Source organism: Aythya fuligula, chromosome 5 (genome assembly GCF_009819795.1).
Source record: "Aythya fuligula isolate bAytFul2 chromosome 5, bAytFul2.pri, whole genome shotgun sequence".
In the NCBI taxonomy this organism is placed as follows: Eukaryota; Metazoa; Chordata; class Aves; order Anseriformes; family Anatidae; genus Aythya; species Aythya fuligula.
Genome location: NC_045563.1, coordinates 2,654,670 through 2,675,888, shown reverse-complemented (window position 1 = coordinate 2,675,888; position 21,219 = coordinate 2,654,670). Strand labels below are relative to the sequence as shown.

The 21,219-nt window shown below is 42.8% G+C and overlaps 1 protein-coding gene across 1 annotated transcript; it reads left to right on the top strand.

Moving 5' to 3' along the window:
- Positions 1-1,707: 1,707 nt before the first annotated feature.
- On the top strand, positions 1,708-20,934 carry POLE2 (DNA polymerase epsilon 2, accessory subunit). Its single transcript, XM_032189261.1, has 19 exons — positions 1,708-1,775; positions 3,174-3,274; positions 5,252-5,327; positions 6,759-6,836; positions 8,065-8,158; positions 9,697-9,771; positions 10,965-11,048; positions 11,502-11,558; positions 11,952-12,000; positions 13,004-13,076; positions 13,670-13,842; positions 15,770-15,859; positions 16,056-16,110; positions 16,948-17,007; positions 17,103-17,180; positions 17,606-17,714; positions 19,511-19,687; positions 19,886-19,953; positions 20,757-20,934. The coding sequence occupies exons 1-19, from the start codon at positions 1,708-1,710 to the stop codon at positions 20,773-20,775; spliced, it is 1,584 nt and encodes a 527-aa protein (XP_032045152.1). The 3' UTR covers positions 20,776-20,934.
- Positions 20,935-21,219: the final 285 nt, after the last annotated feature.

Below are 21,219 nucleotides of genomic sequence, written 5' to 3'. Positions count from 1 at the left end.
CATTCTGTGGAACAAAGCTGTACTTTGACGGATGGGGCTGAGAATATTTCAATTTCAATATTTCAATTTCCAATATTCCAACCATTTTTTTGGCTGGAGAGAAGGCAGCTGCCCCACGAGACTGGAACCGTAAGAGGTGCGGCACATTTATTGCGCTCTGTACCAGGATTTGGTATGCTGCAACAGACTTCAGCTGCTTTTCCCAAAGGAAAAATCGCGTGTAGGGCTAATTCCCTGGTTAAATGTAAAGTTAGATGTGTAAAATGTAAAGTTAGCCGTGGGAACAGCCATATGCTTGTTGCCCATGATGGAGCCAGCTGGAGGAGATCTCTGTCTAACTATGCTGGGCCATGGGCAGTCAGTGTTGTGGGGTGATGGACCAAAGAACTAAGAGTTTACCATGTCCTAAACCTTGAGGCAGCCGACATTTGTCCTAGTAAACTTGACATTCAGGTGAGGCAGCTACAGCACAGTAGGGACCAGGATCGCGGGGTACCCTCCCTGCAGACAGAGGCGCAGGTAAAGGGCATCGAGTGCACCCTCAGTAAGTTCGCAGATGACACCAAGTTAGGTGCGTGTGTCGATCTGCTTGAGGGTAGGAAAGCTCTGCAGGAGGATCTGGATAGGCTGCACCGATGGGCTGAGGTCAACTGCATGAAGTTTAACAAGGCCAAGTGCCGGGTCCTGCACCTGGGGCGCAATAACCCCAAGCAGAGCTACAGGCTGGGAGAGGAATGGTTGGAAAGCTGCCAGGCAGAGAAGGACCTGGGAGTGATGGTGGATAGTCGGCTGAATATGAGCCAGCAGTGTGCTCAGGTGGCCAAGAAGGCCAACGGCATCCTGGCTTGTATTAGGAACAGCGTGACCAGCAGGGCTAGGGAGGTGATCGTCCCCCTGTACTCAGCTCTGGTGAGGCCGCACCTCGAGTACTGTGTTCAGTTTTGGGCCCCTCGCTACAAGAAGGACATGGAGGTGCTTGAGCGGGTGCAGAGAAGGGCGACGAAGCTGGTGAGGGGCCTGGAGAACAAGTCCTACGAGGAGCGGCTGAGGGAGCTGGGCTTGTTCAGCCTGGAGAAGAGGAGGCTCAGGGGCGACCTTATCGCTCTCTATAGGTACCTCAAGGGAGGCTGTAGCGAGGTGGGGGTTGATCTGTTCTCCCACGTGCCTGGTGACAGGACAAGGGGGAATGGGTTTAAGTTGAGCCAGGGGAGTTTTAGGCTAGATGTTAGGAAGAACTTCTTCACTGAAAGGGTTGTGAGGCATTGGAACAGGCTGCCCAGGGAAGTGGTGGAGTCACCATCCTTGGAAGTCTTCAAAAGACGTTTAGATGTAGAGCTTAGGGATATGGTTTAGTGGAGGGCTGTTAGCGTTAGGTTGGAGGTTGGACTAGATGACCTTGAGGTCTCTTCCAACCTAGAAAATTCTGTGATTCTGTGATTCTGTAAAGGTGAGGCAGCCATATCAGAGGAGCCCTACACCCACCGGGCAGTGCTGAGGGCCTCCATCCAGACCTGTTAAAGGCTGGGCAGGTCGAAAAGAAATGCAGAACGGGGCAAATCGGGGAAAACGACCCCGTCCCGTCCTGTGAGGGGCCCGCAGGGCTCCCCCCAGCCCGGCCATGGCGCTGAGCGGCGGCCATGTGGCGGCAGCGCCCCCCGCGGCGGGGCCATGACGGGACCGTGGCGGGGCCGGGGCTGCGCGGCCGCCATGGAGCCGGAGCGGCTGAGGCGCCGCCTGGGCACCGCGTTCCGGGTGCGGGGGCTCCTGCTGCGGGCGTGAGTAGCGGGGAGGCGGCGGGGGGAGGCCGGCGGGGACCCGAGGCACGGCCCGGGGACGCCTCGGGAGCTCCTCGGGCTGCCCGCGCGGCGCCGCCCGGGGCTCGGCGGGGCCAGGCCTCGGTGCCCGCCCTGCTGGTGCTGGGGCTGGGGCTCTTGTTCGCCTCTGGCAGCCCCCGGAGCCGCAGTTACGGGTTTGGGTCTCCTGAAGTGATATTTCTGAATGCCCAGAGGGCTGTGGTAACGTGGCTAGGCTGCAGTGAAGGGAGACAGCGTGCTGCTTGCAGGGGAAGGTGGCAGAGCGATGCCTGGGGCTCCACTGCCTTTATTTCTCCTGTCACAATTATGCTAAATATGAGTTTTGTTTTATTCCTGGCATCATGGGACAAGGTCCTGGCGAATGCATTAGTGAGGGGAGAGAAGTTCAGAGCCCCTGCTTTGCACCATTAAATGAGCAGAGATGTCAGGAAGGTGAGGCCGTCAACCAAATGCCACCTTTGATGGGGTGACGGGTGATGTTAATAAGAAAATCGTTATCTGTAACGGCCAGAGTGTAGTCGAAGGATGAGGGAAGAAGTGGTTTTTTAATTCTCGTGTTGTTTCGAATGAAAACAACTCCGATATTGGGGGACTGGTGGAGTGAAGATGGTTGGGGTGCTGAGGTGCAGGGGCTCGAGGTGTGTGGGGAAGCCGGAGGAGCTCAGTGATATATGTAGAGCTTTGTGATATGGTTTAGCAGAGGGCTTGTTAGTGTTAGGTAAGAGGTTGGATGAGGTGATCTTTAAGCTCTCTTCCAACCTAATGATTCTGTGATTCTGAGGTGGCGATGTTCAGCTGCCCAAAGGGGGCTTGGGGAGAAAAAGGGGTCAGTGCACAGGGAAAGGAAGAGAGGCAGCAAGCACAGCATACAACAAAATAAATCCCACTTGTCCAGTTTTAGTTCACTCGATTCAAGAGAGAGATTAGAAAGTTGGAGAGGGTCTAGTGGAGGACGACCAAGATGATGAGAGGGTTGGAGAACCTGACCTGTGGAAGAAAGGTGAGAGATTTGGGTTTGTTCAGCCTCAGGTTGAGAGGGCTCAGGGGAATCAAATCCCAGTGAATCCCGTGAAAAAAAAAATGTTCACAATCAGAGTAGTTAAACACAGAGCCACTGAAACTGTAACATCTCCATCCATGAAAACAAAGTTCTCTCTATCTCTGTACCTGCTTCCTGTGCTCAGTGTTTTCAGTCCTGGTGAATTTTTTGTCTGACTATTACGCAGTACTGATTATTTCTACGTTTTTAATCACAAGGCATTTAGTGCTTATGAGCACATCTGCCAAAATTGGCAGCGTTTGTATGAACTTTATTTAGTATTAATTGCTTTTGGAGCTAATTTTCTTCGTTGAAATTAGGGAAGCTATAAAGTACCTTACCGAAGCTCTTCAGTCCCTCAGTGAAGTAGAGCTTGAAGATGTAATTGAAAAGGTCATCGATGCTGTTGAAAAACAGCCTTGTAAGTATCTTATTTTTCTTAATCTTGCTAAGTTTATCTTGCAATTGTGATGTTATTTAGACAGAGAGTTACTGCCAGCTTATGCACTACAGTGTCATTCTGGTCACACCTTGTTGTTCAGGATAAACATATTTGTTGTCATTTTGTTTTGTTAAATAGTGAAGTTTTAATGTCAGCAAAGGATAGCATAATTTTGCCATTCGAAAAGTTGGCAGCTTAGTACCTCCTGATTTTTCCAAAAGTAGCAAAATTTTTCAATGCTAGCTACTGAGACCATCGAGCTGGACACCATGGACATCCTTGCATGTGAAACTGTCATTTTAAATATTAAATATGTAGCATAAAATTATAATTGACTTGTTTTTGGTAGTCCAAGTCCAGAGAAGGGTTAGAGGTGTTGACAGCTGTAACCTTCACAGCCTTGCTGCGACCGCAGGAAGGGACCGGTCACCTCCCTTCATTCAGAGGTTGATGCAGATGGGGTGGCAGTGCAAGTGCAACTGTGCAATAGTCCAGCATAGTAACTTAAACCAACTGTGGAAGGAGTTTAACCAGCACCTGATCGTTCTCTGAGCACGCCTGAAACTCCATCATCTTGGCAGCAGCATCTCGTTTGGGTACTGCCCCCTACTTAATTGGGACACTCTGTCCTCAGGCACACAGATCCAGCTTCCCTGATCCTGGACCACCAAAGTGGGAGTTGTAGCATCTTTAGTTAAAGAACATGGCTGAAGGAGGTGCCTAAAATCTGTGTGCATTTACTGATCTGAGCTCATGAACACCAGGAAACTTGAGCTCACTTCCAGTTTTTGACTGAGGATGTTCAAATCCATATAAATGTGATCTAAAATGAGTATTAGGCTTTACATGAATTCAGGAAACTTTCCCAGCTTCTATTAACCAAGTTAAATCGAGGGCAAGCATTTGCTTGCTTTACATGCAGTTTAACTGGAGCACCCACGACAGAAGTTACGCTTTGTGTTCTCACAGTAGCCTTGGGAAAATGTCAGAGCTGATCAAATGGGGAGCAAAACCACTTTTGGAGAGCTGCTCCCCATCTAGCGTGAAGCCTGCTGGTACAAATGAACGCATCCACGTTTTTGAACAAATTTCAATCAGTGCAAGAAACTCCAGAACCAATGTAGCACATGCAGTTAGTGTACTTGCTAGCGATGCTCTTTGTGCAAGCTGCTGTTGTGTGCAATAAATTCCGGTGTTGTCCAGCTGCTGTCCAAGAGTTGCTTGAGATTACAGTACAGACAGGCTGCTATCTATCCCCTGCAGCTCCTGCCAGCTCACTTGTGCTGTGCTGTTGAGCACAGCCTTCCAGGAGCTGTGATTTGATGTTGTGTGCCCTGAGAAGGGAACTCAAGGGCTGCTCTTTGTGCGCTGATTGATTTCTTCTCCCAGAGCTCAGCAGTGAGGCTTGGCAGTGCTGACCAAGCCCTTCTGTGAATCCACGCGTTGGATTCCCCTGCAAGTTCAGGAAAACATTGGTGTTTAGAAATGTTTTTGAATTTCAATTAGCAGTTTAACGTCCACGAAGACAACAATGTGCCTGTCTCCAAGATTGTGTTAGGCTGTTTGAATACTTATTTATGACAGCAATCTGTGTGATAATGTTCTGGAACAAAATTAACCTCCAGAATGTGAAAGCTCTCATCTAACACATTTGTAGTATATTTGGCAGCTTTGCATAAACTATAATTGTCTTGTTCTCCATGTTTAGTGAATTAATGGCGGGCACAATATGTGTGGGGGTTATTTTTTAGCCAGAGATGTGTCCTTCTGGTAAGAATATTAAGAGATCCATTTGCAGAGAGAAAGCAGTGTTGTTACATTATTGAAAATATGCTTATTTGTGGAGCTTATTCCTCTAAGAATACTGCGCCCTTTTGGTAAAATATTTGAGACCTGCTTACTTCCTTACCATTTTCCATAGGCTGCGGTTTTAATGCTTTGAATTTTTCTTTTCAGTGTCAACTAATATGATTGAACTATCCACGGTGGAAGCAGCTGTCCAGGAATGTAGCCAGGCATTAGACGAAACAATGTACGGTGACATTTTTTAATGTGATGTTTATGGGAGTCGGTACGTGTTCCCTTATTTCTTGCTGGGAAATAAATGTCAGGCATTTTCTGCAGTGCTACACGTGCAGTAATTGCTTTGTGCTTTTCCTGATGCTGCCTTTGAAGGTTAGTAATGTTCCTTCTTAGAAAATTCGTTCTCATGGATAGGCCTCTAGGGGATTCTAAATATAATGCTGAGATTCTGGAATTAAAATTATACGGTTATGTGTTAAATCTGACACAGGCTGAATATTAACCAATAAAATAAACGAATAATTAGGATTTAGAGAGAACTTGTTACCTCTCTGTTCATTTCTTTATTTTCTTTTCTGTAGATGAAAATTAAATGAGGTTATTTTTGCGGCTTTTTTAAGACGCCTCGTTTCTGAAAGCACTTGGAACACCTTCCTCCAGGGTGCTGCTTTTTGTTGCTTTTTGTTTTTGTATAGCAGGGCTGTTTTGCTTGATTTTCACTGGGTGATAACAAAGCAGAGAGCAATTACTTGTGCTTCTGAGAATTTTGTTTGTGATTGTGATGAATGTGTTTTCTTTAGTGTTTACTTTGCGTGCTGGCATTGAAATGCAAATCATGAAAATAAATAGTTTATTGGGCATGTCAGATACCGTGATCCCGCGGTGCCTCAGTATGAAGCAAATTTATTTTTGACTTTTCTCCTAGGCATTGGCACCTTTGCAACGCAGACAGCTTGAGTGGGACTTTTTCTTATGTCACTTTCCATACTTAAATGCATTTTTCACTCGTCACTTTCCATACCTAAATGCATTTTTCACTCCCGTCTGCACAGATTCTTAGTGCAGCGTCCTGGAGGGAATAGTTCACAGACCACAGGACCAGCCTGTAAAACTCTCTTGAATTACGGTGCAGAGAGCCTCAGGGCAGAGTTTTGTAAGAAATTCAATCTGAAGCCTAAGATACCATTGCCTGCTAGGCAGTGGTGGTTGTCCTGTGCTTGTAAGCCTTAGCAAAAGTTCATGGGCTGTTTGTTATCTATTCTGCTGAGTCTGATGCACTTACAGCAAAATGGGAGGCATCGGAGAGCTGCTCCAGTGCATATAACGAGATGTATCTGCTTGATTAATAGTTCAAAGGTTGTGCACGTTTAAAACTATTAATTTTAACCATGCCAAGGCTCTTCTGCTGTCCAGAGAGATACCAGAGGATGACAATGCGAGGTGATTTATCCCTCTGACATTTCTAAATAAACGTCTGAAGAGTTCCCTTTTTTTGAATCCAAAGATGCTGTGGTAGCCAACAGGTAGAGTGGAGTGGGAGAAGTGGTGCTAACGCAGGGTGATGGAGAACAAAATGAATATAGTTTTGTTCAGTTGGTTTCTTTCCGTAGTGTCTGTTAGTTCCACCTAAGATAACGCTATAAATGGATTCTCATTTCAGAGAAAACGTTTTCAACATTATCGGAGCCTTTGATATTCCACGCTATGTTTACAATTTGGAAAGAAAGAGGTTTCTACCGTAAGTGTTGCATATTTTAAGTTCCAACTGCTTCTTGTTTTAAGAAAGAGGTCTTGTTTGCTGTCTTTGAAAGTCTATTTTCTAATCTTCCCCTCTGGGGTTCACTCATCTCAAGCTTGTGTGAGAAAATGAGATAATTTTGTTTCTCAGAGCCCGGCTGGCTTTTCAGAGACAATGATAAATGCTGTCTCATAAATAAATGTGCCACTGGGTTTCTCCTCGCCTGGCAGGATGAAGTTGAAATGGCCATCTGTATCTTCTGAGGTAGCGTGCTCTGTGCTGCCACGGATCTTACTGCCTCTGAAGCTTGGGCGTTTATCAGGCAGTAAAAATTCTCAGACCGTGTTAATGTCACCTAACGAGTAAAAGAGATCGTGAGGCTAAGGGCATCACTAGATGAAGTGTGGTTTTGTCTTTTTTTTTTTCCTTTCTGTATTTGTCTGTTTCATTTTATTTCAATAAATGTGGCCTGTCTGTTGCCTGTATTTATTCCCTAGACTGTAGCTCGCAATATCTGAAGCTCAAGAGGGATTTCTAAAGAGAGCTTAAAAAAGAAAAAAAAAGAGGAGTGATCCCCCAGAGTGGAGAAAGAAAGAAGTAGCTGCAGGAATTGGCTGTGAAATGTTCTGCTAGCTAAAGAATTTGCATTGAACAGCAAGCAGCCCAGGCTGCTGAGCCAAAAAGAGCCTGTGCTCTTAAAGCTTGAAGGGTGGTTAGCTGCAGAGCGGGTAGTGATACTCGTTGTGAGGCATTACAGCGACATTCACGTAAAGTGCAACTCATTTTCTAGTCTTGGTTCGTGATTCTGCTGGTCCAGCACCACCACTCAGTGTGTTTGCAGGAGGAGGTTAGCTCCAGTGCCACTTCCTAGCTCTCCAGGCTGTTGGAAGCAGAGAACCCCATGAAGACAATCTGCCAACCAACAAGAAGATATGCTTGTTCATGGCCACTTAGGAAACTTAACTGCCTTTAAAGAACTGATTTCTGCAGAGTCCCGTTCAGATTGAAAGACAGGCCTCAAGGACTGTGAGTAGGAAGGAAATTAAACTGAGGTAGCCTTCAGAATGCAGAAACACAGGGTCCCTAGCAGAGATCTTAGGCATTGGCTAAATATATTATGCAGTAGTGTTGTAACTGCTGCAGCCTCCCACACCTTTTGAGATCAATAAGTCATTTCTGTGTGCGGAGGGTATGTTTTTTAATCTCGATTTTGTTAAACTTCTTGCAGTCTGTCAATGACCAACTTGCCTGCACCAAATTTATTTGGATCTGCCAGAGATAAAGCAGAGTTGTTCCGTGAGCGCTACTCCATCTTACAGCAGGTGAGAAACAGTTTTGCTTTGTTCAACAGAACACATGAACAAAATGCAGTTGTTTGGGTTCATACCTGTGTATATAGCAGTGCTTTGTCCGGAGGTGCTGCTGGGAGCTCCAGTTTCAATAAAATCTGAATAAGAACAAGATCTGTACTAAATTTGATCAGGCTATTCAGCTGATAACCATACAGCGTGACCAATGCTTGTGTTTCTGCATTTTAGCATCATAAGAGTGGATTGGGTGTCCCTAAAGTAGATTGTGTCTCGCTCTTGTCTCGTGTAGGCTGGCTCTGTGCTGGATTTGATTAGCGTGTCATCGTACGGAGCACTTGTTGAGATAATATAAACCCAAACCCTGTGAAGCTCACGTTCAGCCTCTCCTTGAAGCACTGAAGTTTGCTTCTGGCTTAATTGCTTATCGGGTGCCTGCTTTAGCTGCTCCCCTGCACAGATCATGCTCCGTGCTGCAGGAGCTGTGCACAGAGAGCTGCCTGGCCCTGACTCCAGGGGTAAGCACAGCGCTGGGACGCAGGCAGGCAGCGAGCTGGCTTCTTGCTGGTGCCACCCCAAAGGCAGCCTGCATGACCCGCTCGTCCTTCAGACCGTGGGCAGGTGCATGCACAGCGTCCCAAACACCAAAATACCAGCAACTCTCTGTCCCCAGGAGGTTTGCTGCTGCTGTGAGTGTTCGTACTGCAATTTGGGAACCTCTGCCCTGGGTGGTTGGTTAACCATTAGCTAAAGGTTCAGTTCCTCCAAGCAGTGCTCAGGACTGGGGACGCCTGCTGGTGCTGGCACGCTCAGGTTGGGTTCTGTGAACAGCAGCTGGAGGTGTCAAGTGGGGATGGATGTCCTGAAGCCTGTTTGTTTCCTATTGTGCTGTTGCACCTCTTTGCCTGCTAGTTTTTCACGTAGGCTCTGTGTTCTGTTGTCATATTTACTCCTTTCTGACCTCCAGGAAAGTGAGGGTTTGGGTCACGGGGGGGGGAAGGCTGCAGGTAGTAACTGCTGCACGTGTGACATGGGCTGGTAGCGATGGGCTTGTTCCAAGGAGAGGTATTTAGACTGCGTGAAAAACATGGAAAGACGTGAAAATTTCTACAATGCATTTTCTTCATGCCCTCTGCAGTTTATTTTTCACTGTAGTTTGCTCCTGTTAGTTAAGAAAAAAAAAGTCTACTTTTAATAGGCCCTGCTCTGAAGATAGAACCTGCTCTTTTCCACATGGCTAGCATTACATAGAGTTAACCTTCTTTGCTCTCTCACCCCTTTCCTCCAGATGGTCAGGAATAATTTTTAAAAGCATTAGAGATGCACTGTTGCTTTTTGAGCTTAGTTTTATTGTCTCCTGTTACTGATAATCTATTTCTTAGAAGCAAATTTTTGTCGAAAGAACTGGTTGTGCTCAACAACTCAAATGTTGCTGGGTAAAGCAGGGTAAGATAACTTTAGAAAGTGTTTTGTATGGTGGTTGTAGTGAACTGGCTTTTTGACTATGCACATTTTTTTTTAAATATGGATTATTTCCATTTTGCTTTCTGCAGAGGATTCACAGACATGAGTTGTTTACACCCGCAGCAGTTGTTGTTCATCCTGATGACAGTAGGAGCAAATTCCAGGTAAAAAATCTGTTTTCTTTTCTTGCGAAGGGAGCTGCACTTGGTGTTACACTTCAGTGCAGTCATACTTCTCCAGTGACACCTTATTTTTACATCCAGTATGGGTAATCAATGAAAATGAGTTTTTTTTCCCTAACATTTTTAGCCTGTGTGTCAAAAACGCAGTTATTTGGCTTAGATCAGCATGATGACTAAGCTACTCAAAAGCAGCTATGAAATGCAGGGGAGACACGGCTTCCCGAGGTGGAAATCCATTCCCTGTTCAGCTTACAGCACTTTGCTTCTCTGTGCTGGGAACATTTTTCTTGCTTTTTTCTTTTGTCAGCACTAAAGTCACCAGCCTACAGTTGAGTAAGGTCATGACTTCATACTGTTCTGTTCCCATTTCAGTTTTCTCATATGAAATGCTCTCCCCATATTATATAATTATTATATATTTAAAAAAAAATCACGTGTGTCTCTGGGCACCAAATAGAAGCTTTTTCTTTGACCAGCTTGCCTGTTTCTCCTTGTTCAGTGTACGATCATGTAGAAAATCACAACCGCCCTTAGCTGAGGCACGCCCGTGTCTCCATCCAGGCTGTGTAGGCATCTTTTGCTCTTGACACCTTTCTGTCCTCCCTGCCAGTGGTGGAAAGTTCATTGTGCTGGTGTTACAGGAGGATTGTCTGTCTTAACTGCAGCTTCACAGACCAAAATAAGCTTGTCCAGAACCCACAGACAGCGTGTACGCAGTATCACCGGTGTTACTTTGGGATATTCTGTCATCCCTCTGAGGTTCCTCAATGAAAGGAATTAGCGGTGCTGTGTGGGCACAAGCTGGCCCTGGGGTTCAGTTTGGATCCCGCTGAAGATCCGATTACTGCAGTTGACATTTATTTGCCAGAGCAGAAATTGTCACTTGTTCTTTTCAGTTTTAAGCCATTTGTAAGCAAAATAACCATAACAAATATTTACTTGCTAAGCACGTTTTTTATGCTAGCAGCCATAATTGGAAATATTTCCCTAAACTCTGCCACATTTGACCATCAGAAACGTGTCCCTGATTTTCTAACGAGCCTGAATTCTGTCCCAGCTTGTTCGTGTATTTGCGTGGGAATATGTGCTGCCTGGCGCTTTGTCTTGCTCGCTTTAGAATAGCTGCATGGAGAGTTAGATTTAATTCTTACATAATTCTTTGCCTTTGGTTCCAGCTTAAAACAATAGAAACTCTGTTGGGCAATACATCGAAGGTGGGGGAAGTGATTGTCCTCGGGATGATAACTCAGCTCAAGGAGGTAGGTTGCTGTTCACTGCGGAATATCTGGGTCAGCAGCCATTCAGCGTTGTAATATTTTAGAAAATGGGAAGGCTTAAATGTCTTACTGCTTTATCCCGCTGTGTAAGTCAGTGGTACAAGATTCATTCCCCAAAAAGAGGCTTATATTTTCTGAGCGTGCTCCTTATTGAAAAGCTGGAGCCTCAAATCCCTCAGTGTGGGTTTGTCGTTGCATTGGCCTGTAATTATAGGGGAAGGGCGCCCCAGCAATCAAAACTGTAGGATATCTAAGGGGAGCTGCTATGATACCCTTACTTGAAACTACATTGTTTTTCGTTCTGCCCTATGCTCTAAGCTTAAGATATTAAACACTTTGCTAAACTGCTTCTAAATACTGGCTTGTAGGTGCTTCTGCTTGGAGCATTTATGTGTTTGGATATGCTTTGCTTCATTAACGAATCCTCTTTTTTAGGGAAAGTATTTCCTAGAAGATCCTACAGGAGTCGTCCAGCTAGACCTTAGTAAAGCAATATCCTTTATCTGTGATGTAAGAGTTGAATAAATTTCCCGTCGATCTGGAGAATTTCAATTAGAATAACAAACCAATATTGACCGTTAAAAATTATGTGTAGAGAGTTGCAGCTCTGTTGCTCTCTTTCTTTTGCAAATTACATGGTTGTTGCAGCTCAGTGCCCTTTCGAAGACTTTTAGGACAAGGTTAGTATTCCTCCTAGTGGAAGGTTTCTGTTCTGCTTATGGGCTTACCTGTTCAGCTACCAGGTGATCACCAGGCTCTGCAGGCAGCCCCTGAACTCCCAGTAGAGTCCAAATGTGTTAACACCAGCTGGAAAGCAAACTTGGGCTAATGAGCTAGTCTGCGAGTCCTGATCTAAGAAAAATATGTTTCTTAACCTCCCTGCACCAGTTCCACAGTGGTTTATATACTGAGTCATGCTTTGTTTTGGCAGAAGGTAAAGTAGACTTGTTTTTTTTTTATTTATTTTTTACACTTGGAATAAATTATTCTGCATGTGGCTGTTGCTGCAGTTAGATATTTGCTAGATCTGGCTGAAAAGATAAGTCTCGTGATGGTGAGGCTTGACCATGAGCTAAGTTTATGACTGAGGATTTTGGCCCTAAGCCTTTCCTGCTATCTTGTGGGCTCTGGAGGCAGAGCTCTGTGAAATTCTGTGGTTTTCAGTCACATCAGTGGGATGAGAGCATCTGTAGCAGTGCTGAGGATCGGCCTGAGTTAACATGGCTACAACATGCTTGGAAATGATATGACTAGATTAGGAAGAAGGACTAAAATAACCGAGCAGTGAGTTAACAATATGGAAATGCTGCTTGCTGTTGGCAAAGCCTCAGTCCTTCAGAGGCTTCTCACAAAGCCGGTGTAAGTGCTTGCAGTTCTGCAGCCTGAAACATGTTTCAGGGCAACGATGGACGTTGCCATTTGTAGGATATTACTGTGTGAGATGCACATAACCCCAGTTTATTGTCTGTTAATGCATTTCTGCTTACAGTTTATAAACTGAGTAGAAGTCAATAGCAAGGGGGGACAAGAAGCACCCTGTTACTTCTGTTCTTTTAAGATACGACAGCTCTCAAGAAAGGGTGCAGTTTCATGTAGTTCAGGGGCCAGGCCACTAAAAATGATTCCTGTTTCCCTACATTCTTATTCTTACTCATTTGGGTTGAGCAGGTCATTTGTGTGGCTGGGCAGCAAATCCATTCAGAGAAATGACGGGGTAAAAAGGAGTTGGCTTCTTGCTCAGCCTGTTTTTTCAGCCGGGTATTTCCCTGCTCTGGTTCACCACCGCTGCACAGCGCAGGGACCGGTGCTGTCACAGGAGGGATTGACAGAGCCTGGGACGGGCTGTGCAGCACAGCTGCCAACTGTCTGACTCATGTCTAGGACACGATGTTGTTAGAAAAAACTAAAGGTTATTTTGTTGTTGAAAAATGTTTTAGGTTGGTATGAAGATGAGGTTTTCCACGTGAACGCTTTTGGATTTCCGCCTACTGAGCCGTCTGCTACCACTAGGTAGGAAGCTGACTTTCAGCAGCCTCACTCTGACTGTGTTGTGTTGTGGGTTGCCAAGTGAGCACGTTATTGTTGTATAACTTCTGTTATAAGCATGCTATGCTGGTGAAGTGTGCTATTATTTCCCCTCCCCAAATGTTCCCAAATAAATAAGGAGGCAATTCTGGGCCTTGCAGGTCTACTTGGGCTGGTTCTAAAGCCTATCATGTGAGCAGGAAAACCCCTCCAAAGGCTGTGGGATTCTTCATGTGGATAACAATTGAGATCTAAACCCTTCTCAATTGCAAAGGAGATAACTAATACACGCGAATAAGAAACTCCTTATTACTCAAGGAATGATTGTGGGAGAGAAGCCAGGATAAATATTACCTGGAGATGATCTGTATAATATGGCAGGGCAGCACCCGTGCTTTAGATTTAGGTGACTGCCATTTCTCTTCCTTGGTTTCTTTCCGAAATACAAAATGATAATTGATACCATCTGAGCTACCTCTCATAATAATAATAATTAAGATGGCTCCAGTGAGCCATATTCAAAACTAGTAATGACTTGGGAAGAAAACAGAAGTAACTTGAGTATTTTAACATTGTAGAGCCTTCTATGGAAATATAAACTTCTTTGGAGGGCCTTCCTCAACTTCAGTAAAGGCCTCTGCGAAACTAAAGCAGCTGGAGGATGAAAACGAAGATGCCATGTTTGTATTTCTGTCCGATGTATGGCTGGACCAAGCAGAAGTACTAGAAAAGCTGCATATGATGTTTTCAGGTAGGTGGTGGCTGCTTTGATTCAGAGCCTGGTTTTAGAGAGTTTTTACCATTTCCCTTAGGGCTGAGCAGCATTGCTGGGTGTGAAGCCCATGCAGGGGAAGCTGGACAGGCTGTTACTGACAGCAAGCCTGCTCTGGGTAGGAGCTGCCAAGTATTAGGCCAGCTTTACTGACAAACTGTGATCTAAAGGTGCTCTTCTGTGAAACAGTGGATTTGGTACCTTTGGTCAAAAGTATTTTAAAGGAAAAAGTTGAGCAACAATTTTCAAAGTTGAGTAACAATTTTCTGTTACTACCATGTCGTGTGGTTTTGGGGAACTTAATTTCTGAGAAAGCCAGAATAAGCCCAACCATTTTTTTTTCTTTTTTCATTCATTCTCTTTTGAACCCAAGCCTAAAGCCAGTGAAGTCTCCCTGCAATTTTAGTGATAGCTGTTTGCATTTCATGGTTACTATTCTGTTTCTTTTGGATCTTTTTCTAACAGATTTAAAAATTGGATTGTATTGTATTTTTGCAAGCTGTCACTCCCTTTTCATAAATCACTCAGGACCAATATTGTTTTGGGCAGTAGCCATTTTATGTGCTGTGACAAGAGTGTTCATGAGAACTCTTCGAGCCTTAGTTTAAGGAAAACATTTTCCTTCATCAGAGATCAGCACTCTCACTTGAATGCTTTCTGTTTTTTACCAAGGAGAAAATGTCGGTTAGTCTCAAAATATGAACTGTTTCTTGCACGCATCATTACATCGGTAATGATGACAACATTTGGATAGCGAGCATCTGTGAGATCTGTGAATTGCTTCTTTGTAATCCAGAACACTTGTGGAACAGCTTGTCCTGTCTGCCTTAGGTAGAATGGAAATGTGAGAGGCTGTCTGCTTTAAAAAACAAGCAATGTAAAATGAAGGGTGGCATGCTGCTAGTCACTTAAAGAAAATTGGACACGTTATCACAATATCTAGTGGGAAGGTAGGAAGTTAACTTTGAAGTTAGGAAACCAGTTCTGTATCTGGATGAAATTTGGCAAAATCCTTGAACCAAACTGAACCTGACCTAAGGCTTCAGATGCTGAAGTAACAAAGGGATTTTGGTCAGTTTAATAAATCAAACTGGCAAAGATGTGTGTATTGCATTTACTATTTTCAGATTTTTTTTTGGTAATAGACAAGTAGTGAGCTTCATAATTACGAACTAAAAATAATAGCTGAGAGGAATAGCAAGGAAAAAATCCTGATGAGCCATTTCTCTGGTATAAGGAATTCCGTTGTATTTATCTGCTGGGTTGTAAAGCAGCGAGGGAAAGGCAAGTCTGGTTCTGAAGGCCAGGGAGCTGGAGTGTAACCTGGAACATGAGGCAAATGCCTGAGTAGAGGTTTTATTTTTGTTACAGAGTTTGCAGAAGGCTTTTTTTTTGTTTTTTTTTCAGTCATAGAATCATAGCCTTTGCTGTAAAGCCTGTGTTTCTGTGTGATTCGTGATCCGGTGAGAATTCATTAGGTTCTTAAAACGCTCAGGCAATTGCAGTCACTGTTGCTTCATAATGCTAAAGAGGGAATTAAATATTAGCAGAGCCCTTGAATTGGAATGGTGCATGGAGGTTAATGGTAATCCATTGCTACTTACTTACATGCTATTTTTCTCTTGAAGGGAAGAGTGTGTTCTTAAACTGTATTATTTATTACAGTTGTACTTTGCGTAATTATATGGCTGGGTCAGCAGTTAGTTGCATACACACAACCAATGTTGTTGGAACTGGGTCTGTAAATAATGAAAGCCTGTGTTGAGAAAATAGTTTGGGGTATTAATAGCAGCAGAGCTTCAAATATTGCTTTGGTTTCTGCCTTTCATGAAACGCTCTGCAGGCTGACTGATGAAAGGTAGTGGAGGGGGTGGATGTTAGACTCACAGATGCTCTGTTTTCCCAGGTTATTCCTCTGCACCTCCAACCTGCTTTTTCTTTTGTGGAAATTTTTCATCTGCACCATATGGAAAAAATCAAATTCAGTCTCTGAAAGGTAAGGAATTCTTTGCAGTCAGACGTGTGTGTTAAATTAAAATTATGATGGCAAAACAATTCAGGGGAGCGGAAAAGAATCACATATTTTCTAAGTGACACATTTTTGGTGCACGGAAGTGTGCAGGTGATTCATATACTGTGTGTTTGTTGCCTAACCAGGTGCTGTATCATAGATATTTTTCTTCTGACTCTAGGTTCTTTGAAGGCTCTTGCAGATATAATTTGTGAATATCCCAGCATTCATAAAAGGTACCCAGCAAAGTGCTATGAAAAAGGGAAATGTGCTTATTTTGTGAAGAGCTTTGCTTTAATTACTTTAAGAAACTGACAGATAACCTGTTCTCCAGTTACTGTGAGCCTGCTGTGATCAGGTAACAGGCCTGTCAGGTTGTTTTGGGAGCAGCGTAAAGCTCTGATTCTATCTAGAATAGCTTGGTCATGGAATCTGCTGTTGAATGAGCAAAGGTGAAACTGCCTCTCTCTGGAACATTTTCCACATCATTAAGCAAGGCCCACGGTTCCTGAAAAGCAGTGCGTGGGCAAGCCTCTTTTCCTCTGGAATTCCCTTGAAATGAGCAGGGTTCTGCCAATGCAGTGCTGTTTTATAAACTGCTGTTTAGGTCTCAGTGCTGCTACCAGCAGTATCTGCTTTTTGCTTTCCTGTTCTTGCCTACACGGTTCTCCGTGGCTGCTAGTTTGAGAGCTAACTGAAACACAGGTCTGGAAAGAGATCCTTTTTTTTATCCCTTCTATCCCTGGGAGAACTAAATCTTTCTACAGAGATGAGAACATATGAAAGAAATTAAAACAGGGAGGTAGCCAGGCTTGTCCTTTCTGTAATGAAAGGACATTTTTTAAGAGTTGTTCCACTAGGGAGGGGTGGATATGCATCTTCTGTCTCTGCGGTGATTTATGTTCTTTATAAGGAACGAGAGGAAGTCTTCAACAGGGGGAACTGTCAAGTCTGTCCCAGAATAGGTTATTTGCATGTATCTGTGAAGTAGTGCACGTATAGAAGCATGGAACCAATGTTTAGATACACGTGGGGTTATTTTATATAAAAGCACTATGCTGATCTTTTTGCAGTAGTCGATTTGTGTTTATACCTGGCCCTGAAGATCCTGGTCCTGGTTCTATTTTACCACGGTCAGTTTGCTTGTTTTTCAGTTTTTGAAACTTTGAATTGAATAGTTAAGGACGGTCAGAATCTTGGCTGATACACCTGTTGCTGTTTATTTTAGACCTCCTCTGGCTGAAAATATTACTGAGGAATTCAGGCAGCTAGTGCCATTTTCAGTTTTCACCACAAATCCTTGCAGGTAACAGTCTAACTTGCTGCTGTTTTATTTATTTGTTTATTTATTTATTTATACTGAATGACTAGTTCATGTGCAGATGTAATGGCCTTAACATTTTTAAATTACAAGAATTCCTTACTTGCATTAATTGTAACTAATTTTAAATACAGTAATGCATAAATAAATTACTGCTGAAACCATCCTGAACAAGACGGTTTCGACGTACTGCCAAAAGTTTAATGACGGAGTGTAATGACCTGCTCAAAAGCATCATGTTTTTTTTTTTATGAATCTGGAGGTGTAATGAAGGGAAGATGGGAAGTTATTATTTTAATTGAAATGTACTTTTTAATTTTGCTGTATCAGAGTAAGATTGACTTCATAATACAACTTTCCATCTTTTGGTGTTTCGTCATAATTTAATTTCGTTAATGTTTTCCATTTAGGATTCAATATTGCACCCAAGAAATAATTATCTTTCGTGAAGATTTGGTAAACAAGATGTGCAGAAACTGTGTCCGCTTCCCTAACAGCAACATGGATATTCCCAACCACGTGAGTGAGTTTTGTTCAACACTTTCTGCTAAGAGCTTTACTCTTTATCTTTTGATCAGCAGATTTGCAGTTAGTGTACTCTGATCTGCATACTCCTGATGTTTTGAAAGAGTAACTAAGTTTGCTAAAAGCATTGTGAAGAGGGATCTATACACTTATTATTAGTAATTTCATTTACATCTTGACAGCAAAATAACCGAAACCAGGATACTGACTGATGACACTGAGTCATTCTGGCTCTCCCTTTGCAGGTGCCCTTGAACTCAGAACTTCCTTGCAGCTGACTGTTGGTGCTTATGCACCAGCCACGAATGTTGTACCACAAAACATTGATTCCTAAATGCAAAGCTTAATACAAATTACCTTTTTAAGATTTGATCAATTAACCAGTGACATTTGCAGGAAAGCAGCATGTCACTTTTTCCGAAAGGTCACCTGCTTCCCCTGCCTTTTTACTTGAAGTCTTAATCCTCCTTTTGATACATCGACACAGCGCTCTGAGTTATGATTCTAGTTAATGAATGCACAGCAGGAGTTGATGGGACTTACTGATATAATTGAATGAGAATGATCCAGACAATACTGGCTCATTGCAGTGATGGATGGAGTTTGCTTCTATTTATTTTACTTTTTTTTTTTTTTTCTTGTTTGACTTGGAAACTTACTGTTAATTCTTCCTTCTCTCCATCAGAACAGTGCTCAGATTCTTTGTGAGCACAAAAAATCCCACCATGGACACTGATCAACCTGTTTTTTGTGTGCATTTTTGCATATGTTTGTGTACACTGTACACCTTCACTTCCCTGCACTCATACAGGGCTTTCCTCTGCTTGGAAGAGGAGTCATGAAGGAAACATCAATTTATGTGTAATAATTTCTGCAAATAGGAGTATTGGCTTGCATTTGCATCCTTTGTTTTTTCTCTGTGTTTTCTGCCTGTCATTAATATCTTAATTATGCCATCAGTGAATGAGTGGGAAATTGTGTTACTAACATGAGATTGAATCAACAGTGTCTTTAGGCTTCATACAGTACCACTGGAATAGCTGGGCCTCTGCTGTGTACGTCATTTTGTTTTAACAGCAGCCCCTCTCACCTAGTTGCTGTAGTGATTTTAGGCCTTTGGGGAAAACAGATCCTAGCTGCAGCTACATGGTTGAGGAAACATAATAAAAGCTTTCAAGGGGCTTGAGTGGAGGGCTTCAGGAACCCAAATTCCCTGGCCAAATTCTGCCAGATGAAAATGGGAACTACAAAGGAGGCGGCTAGTCAGGTAGTGTCTAGAGCAGGGCAACTACCATAAGAATGGTCAAGGGAAAAGATACTTGGGAATCAAAGGCACAAATTCAGGGTAAAGACTGTTTAAGTGTGGGTCTTCTGGTTAACTGGACTTGCAAGGAAAGCCTAGAGGAGGGCAGCGGGGAGGAACAAAAAAAGACAAAAATTACGGCAGTGCTGGTACTTACTGAGCTGGAGAAACAAGTAAGCAGATTTTGTGTTTTTTTGTAGAGTATGATTGATGCAATAGTTTTGAGATCTTGAAATAAAGTTGCAGAAAGGACTTTGTGTATTAAAAACAAAAACAAAGCAAAACAAAAACCAGCAGCTAGCTGCTGTAGTGGAATCACTGCTTTACTATAGAAATCACTAATAATCAGAGTGAGACACGTAAAAAATATTTCCATGTTAAAAACTTCTTTATAAACAGAGCATTAGCATCTGCAGGAATAAGTTAGACTTGAAGAAAATGATTCAAACTAACTGGTTCAAACTATCTGTCTGTGCTTGTTTTGCAGTTTGTAAAGACTATACTATCACAAGGACACCTGACACCGCTTCCGCTGTACGTTAGCCCCGTGTACTGGGCCTACGACTACTCCCTAAGGGTGTATCCTCTGCCAGACATGCTTGTCATTGCGGATAAATACGACCCATTCACTGTCACCAACACCGACTGTCTTTGTATAAATCCTGTAAGACTTCCTTATGCTTTACCAAAATAAGAATGTACTGGACCTGTATAAACAACCTTTAATTTACTGAATGGATGAATTTAAATACCATGAAAATGACTGGTCAACTGCCAAAGGGGATGCAGTTACGTTTAAGTGTGTCTCTTACCATCTGTACAGTGGTATACTTACACAAGCATGGTGTATTTTTCTTTACAGGGTTCATTTCCAAGAAGTGGGTTTTCATTCAAGGTATTCTACCCCTCCAACAAGACAGTTGAAGACAGGTAAATATATTCAGTTTCTCATTTAACAGAAAGCATCTCTTTATTTGCTGACTTTCCAATTATCAGGAAGAATACAGAAAATCAACTGTAAAAACAGTGAATGTTCTAGCAGTTAACATAGACTTGCGCTTTGTACTTAGTGTAAGAATGCCTAGAACTAAAATAAGAAATTCAGAAATTACAGTCAAGTAACAGTGATGAGAAGCATGATCCAAAATACAAAGATGGATTGTACTACATCATTTTTAATAACTGAGACCCAGTTGGGAAACAGATTTAATCTGTTTCTGGAGATGATGCTTATTGCATAGGTTAATTGCACTTTGGAACAATTCTTGGTTCCTTTTATGATCATAATCAAACTCAGAAGCCACTTCTCATGCTTTGATTTCATGTATTTTACATCCGTGCTTATTCATTCCAATTGTGATCTTGCAACAACTGGAAAAAAGGCCAACTTCAACACTGAAAAAGTATCAAAGGGCTTACAGCAGCGAGGAAAATGTGCATATTTGAAATAACCCAACGGGAACTTTAAATTTGCCTTGTCTGTCTCTCTGATTCAATTTCACATCTTGTTGCAGAAGCTTTTTCTCAAATAGAATCGTATAATTCTCCACGTAAGGGAATTGCTAAGATAGACCTCACATAGCCTTTATTTGAATATAGAAAATATCATGAGATGCTTCAGGTCTTTAAATAGTTTAAAACGTTATAAAAATTTTCACAGATCGAGAAATAGAACAATATGTCAGTTATGGTGAAATTTTTAACTAAATATTGTTTTTGTTTGGTATTTTCAGCAAGCTTCAGGGGCTGTGATTTCCTACAAGATGGCAAAAAAGGAATGGAGTCTTTGTAAAGTTGACTGTAGCACTCATTTTAGATGGACTGATTTTATAATGTATTAGACTGTTCATAATGAATGTCAAAGCCAAAAATGGCTTATTTTGTACGTCAATAAATTTTTACAGAAAAATATTCTGGTGTTGGCGTAGATAAAACGTAGAGTCACAATGAAGATTGCCACAACGTAATAAACGAAGGCAACTGGAGGAAGCAATACATGTATAGCAGATAGAAAATAGGCATCTTTTAAAAAGGAAGTTGAAGATAAGGAGAACTTTGGTTTTTGCCATGCTGTTCTTAACTGATAGCTAGTTATTTGCAGCAAATACAGGAAATACAGGCTGGGATTTGTCTTTGGTCAGGAAAGGTCTACAGAAAAGTTGAGGCACTGATTACTGTGGGCAATATAATTAGTGA

What these genes read in the sequence shown, in the direction of transcription:
- POLE2 (XM_032189261.1), top strand. Translation starts at nt 1,708, where the DNA reads ATGGAGCCGGAGCGGCTGAGGCGCCGCCTGGGCACCGCGTTCCGGGTG. An exon ending in GAAAGAAAGAGGTTTCTACC is followed by an intron (nt 6,837 to 8,064) that starts GTAAGTGTTGCA and finishes AACTTCTTGCAG; the next exon opens with TCTGTCAATGACCAACTTGC. An exon ending in ACTGTCTTTGTATAAATCCT is followed by an intron (nt 19,688 to 19,885) that starts GTAAGACTTCCT and finishes TTTTCTTTACAG; the next exon opens with GGTTCATTTCCAAGAAGTGG.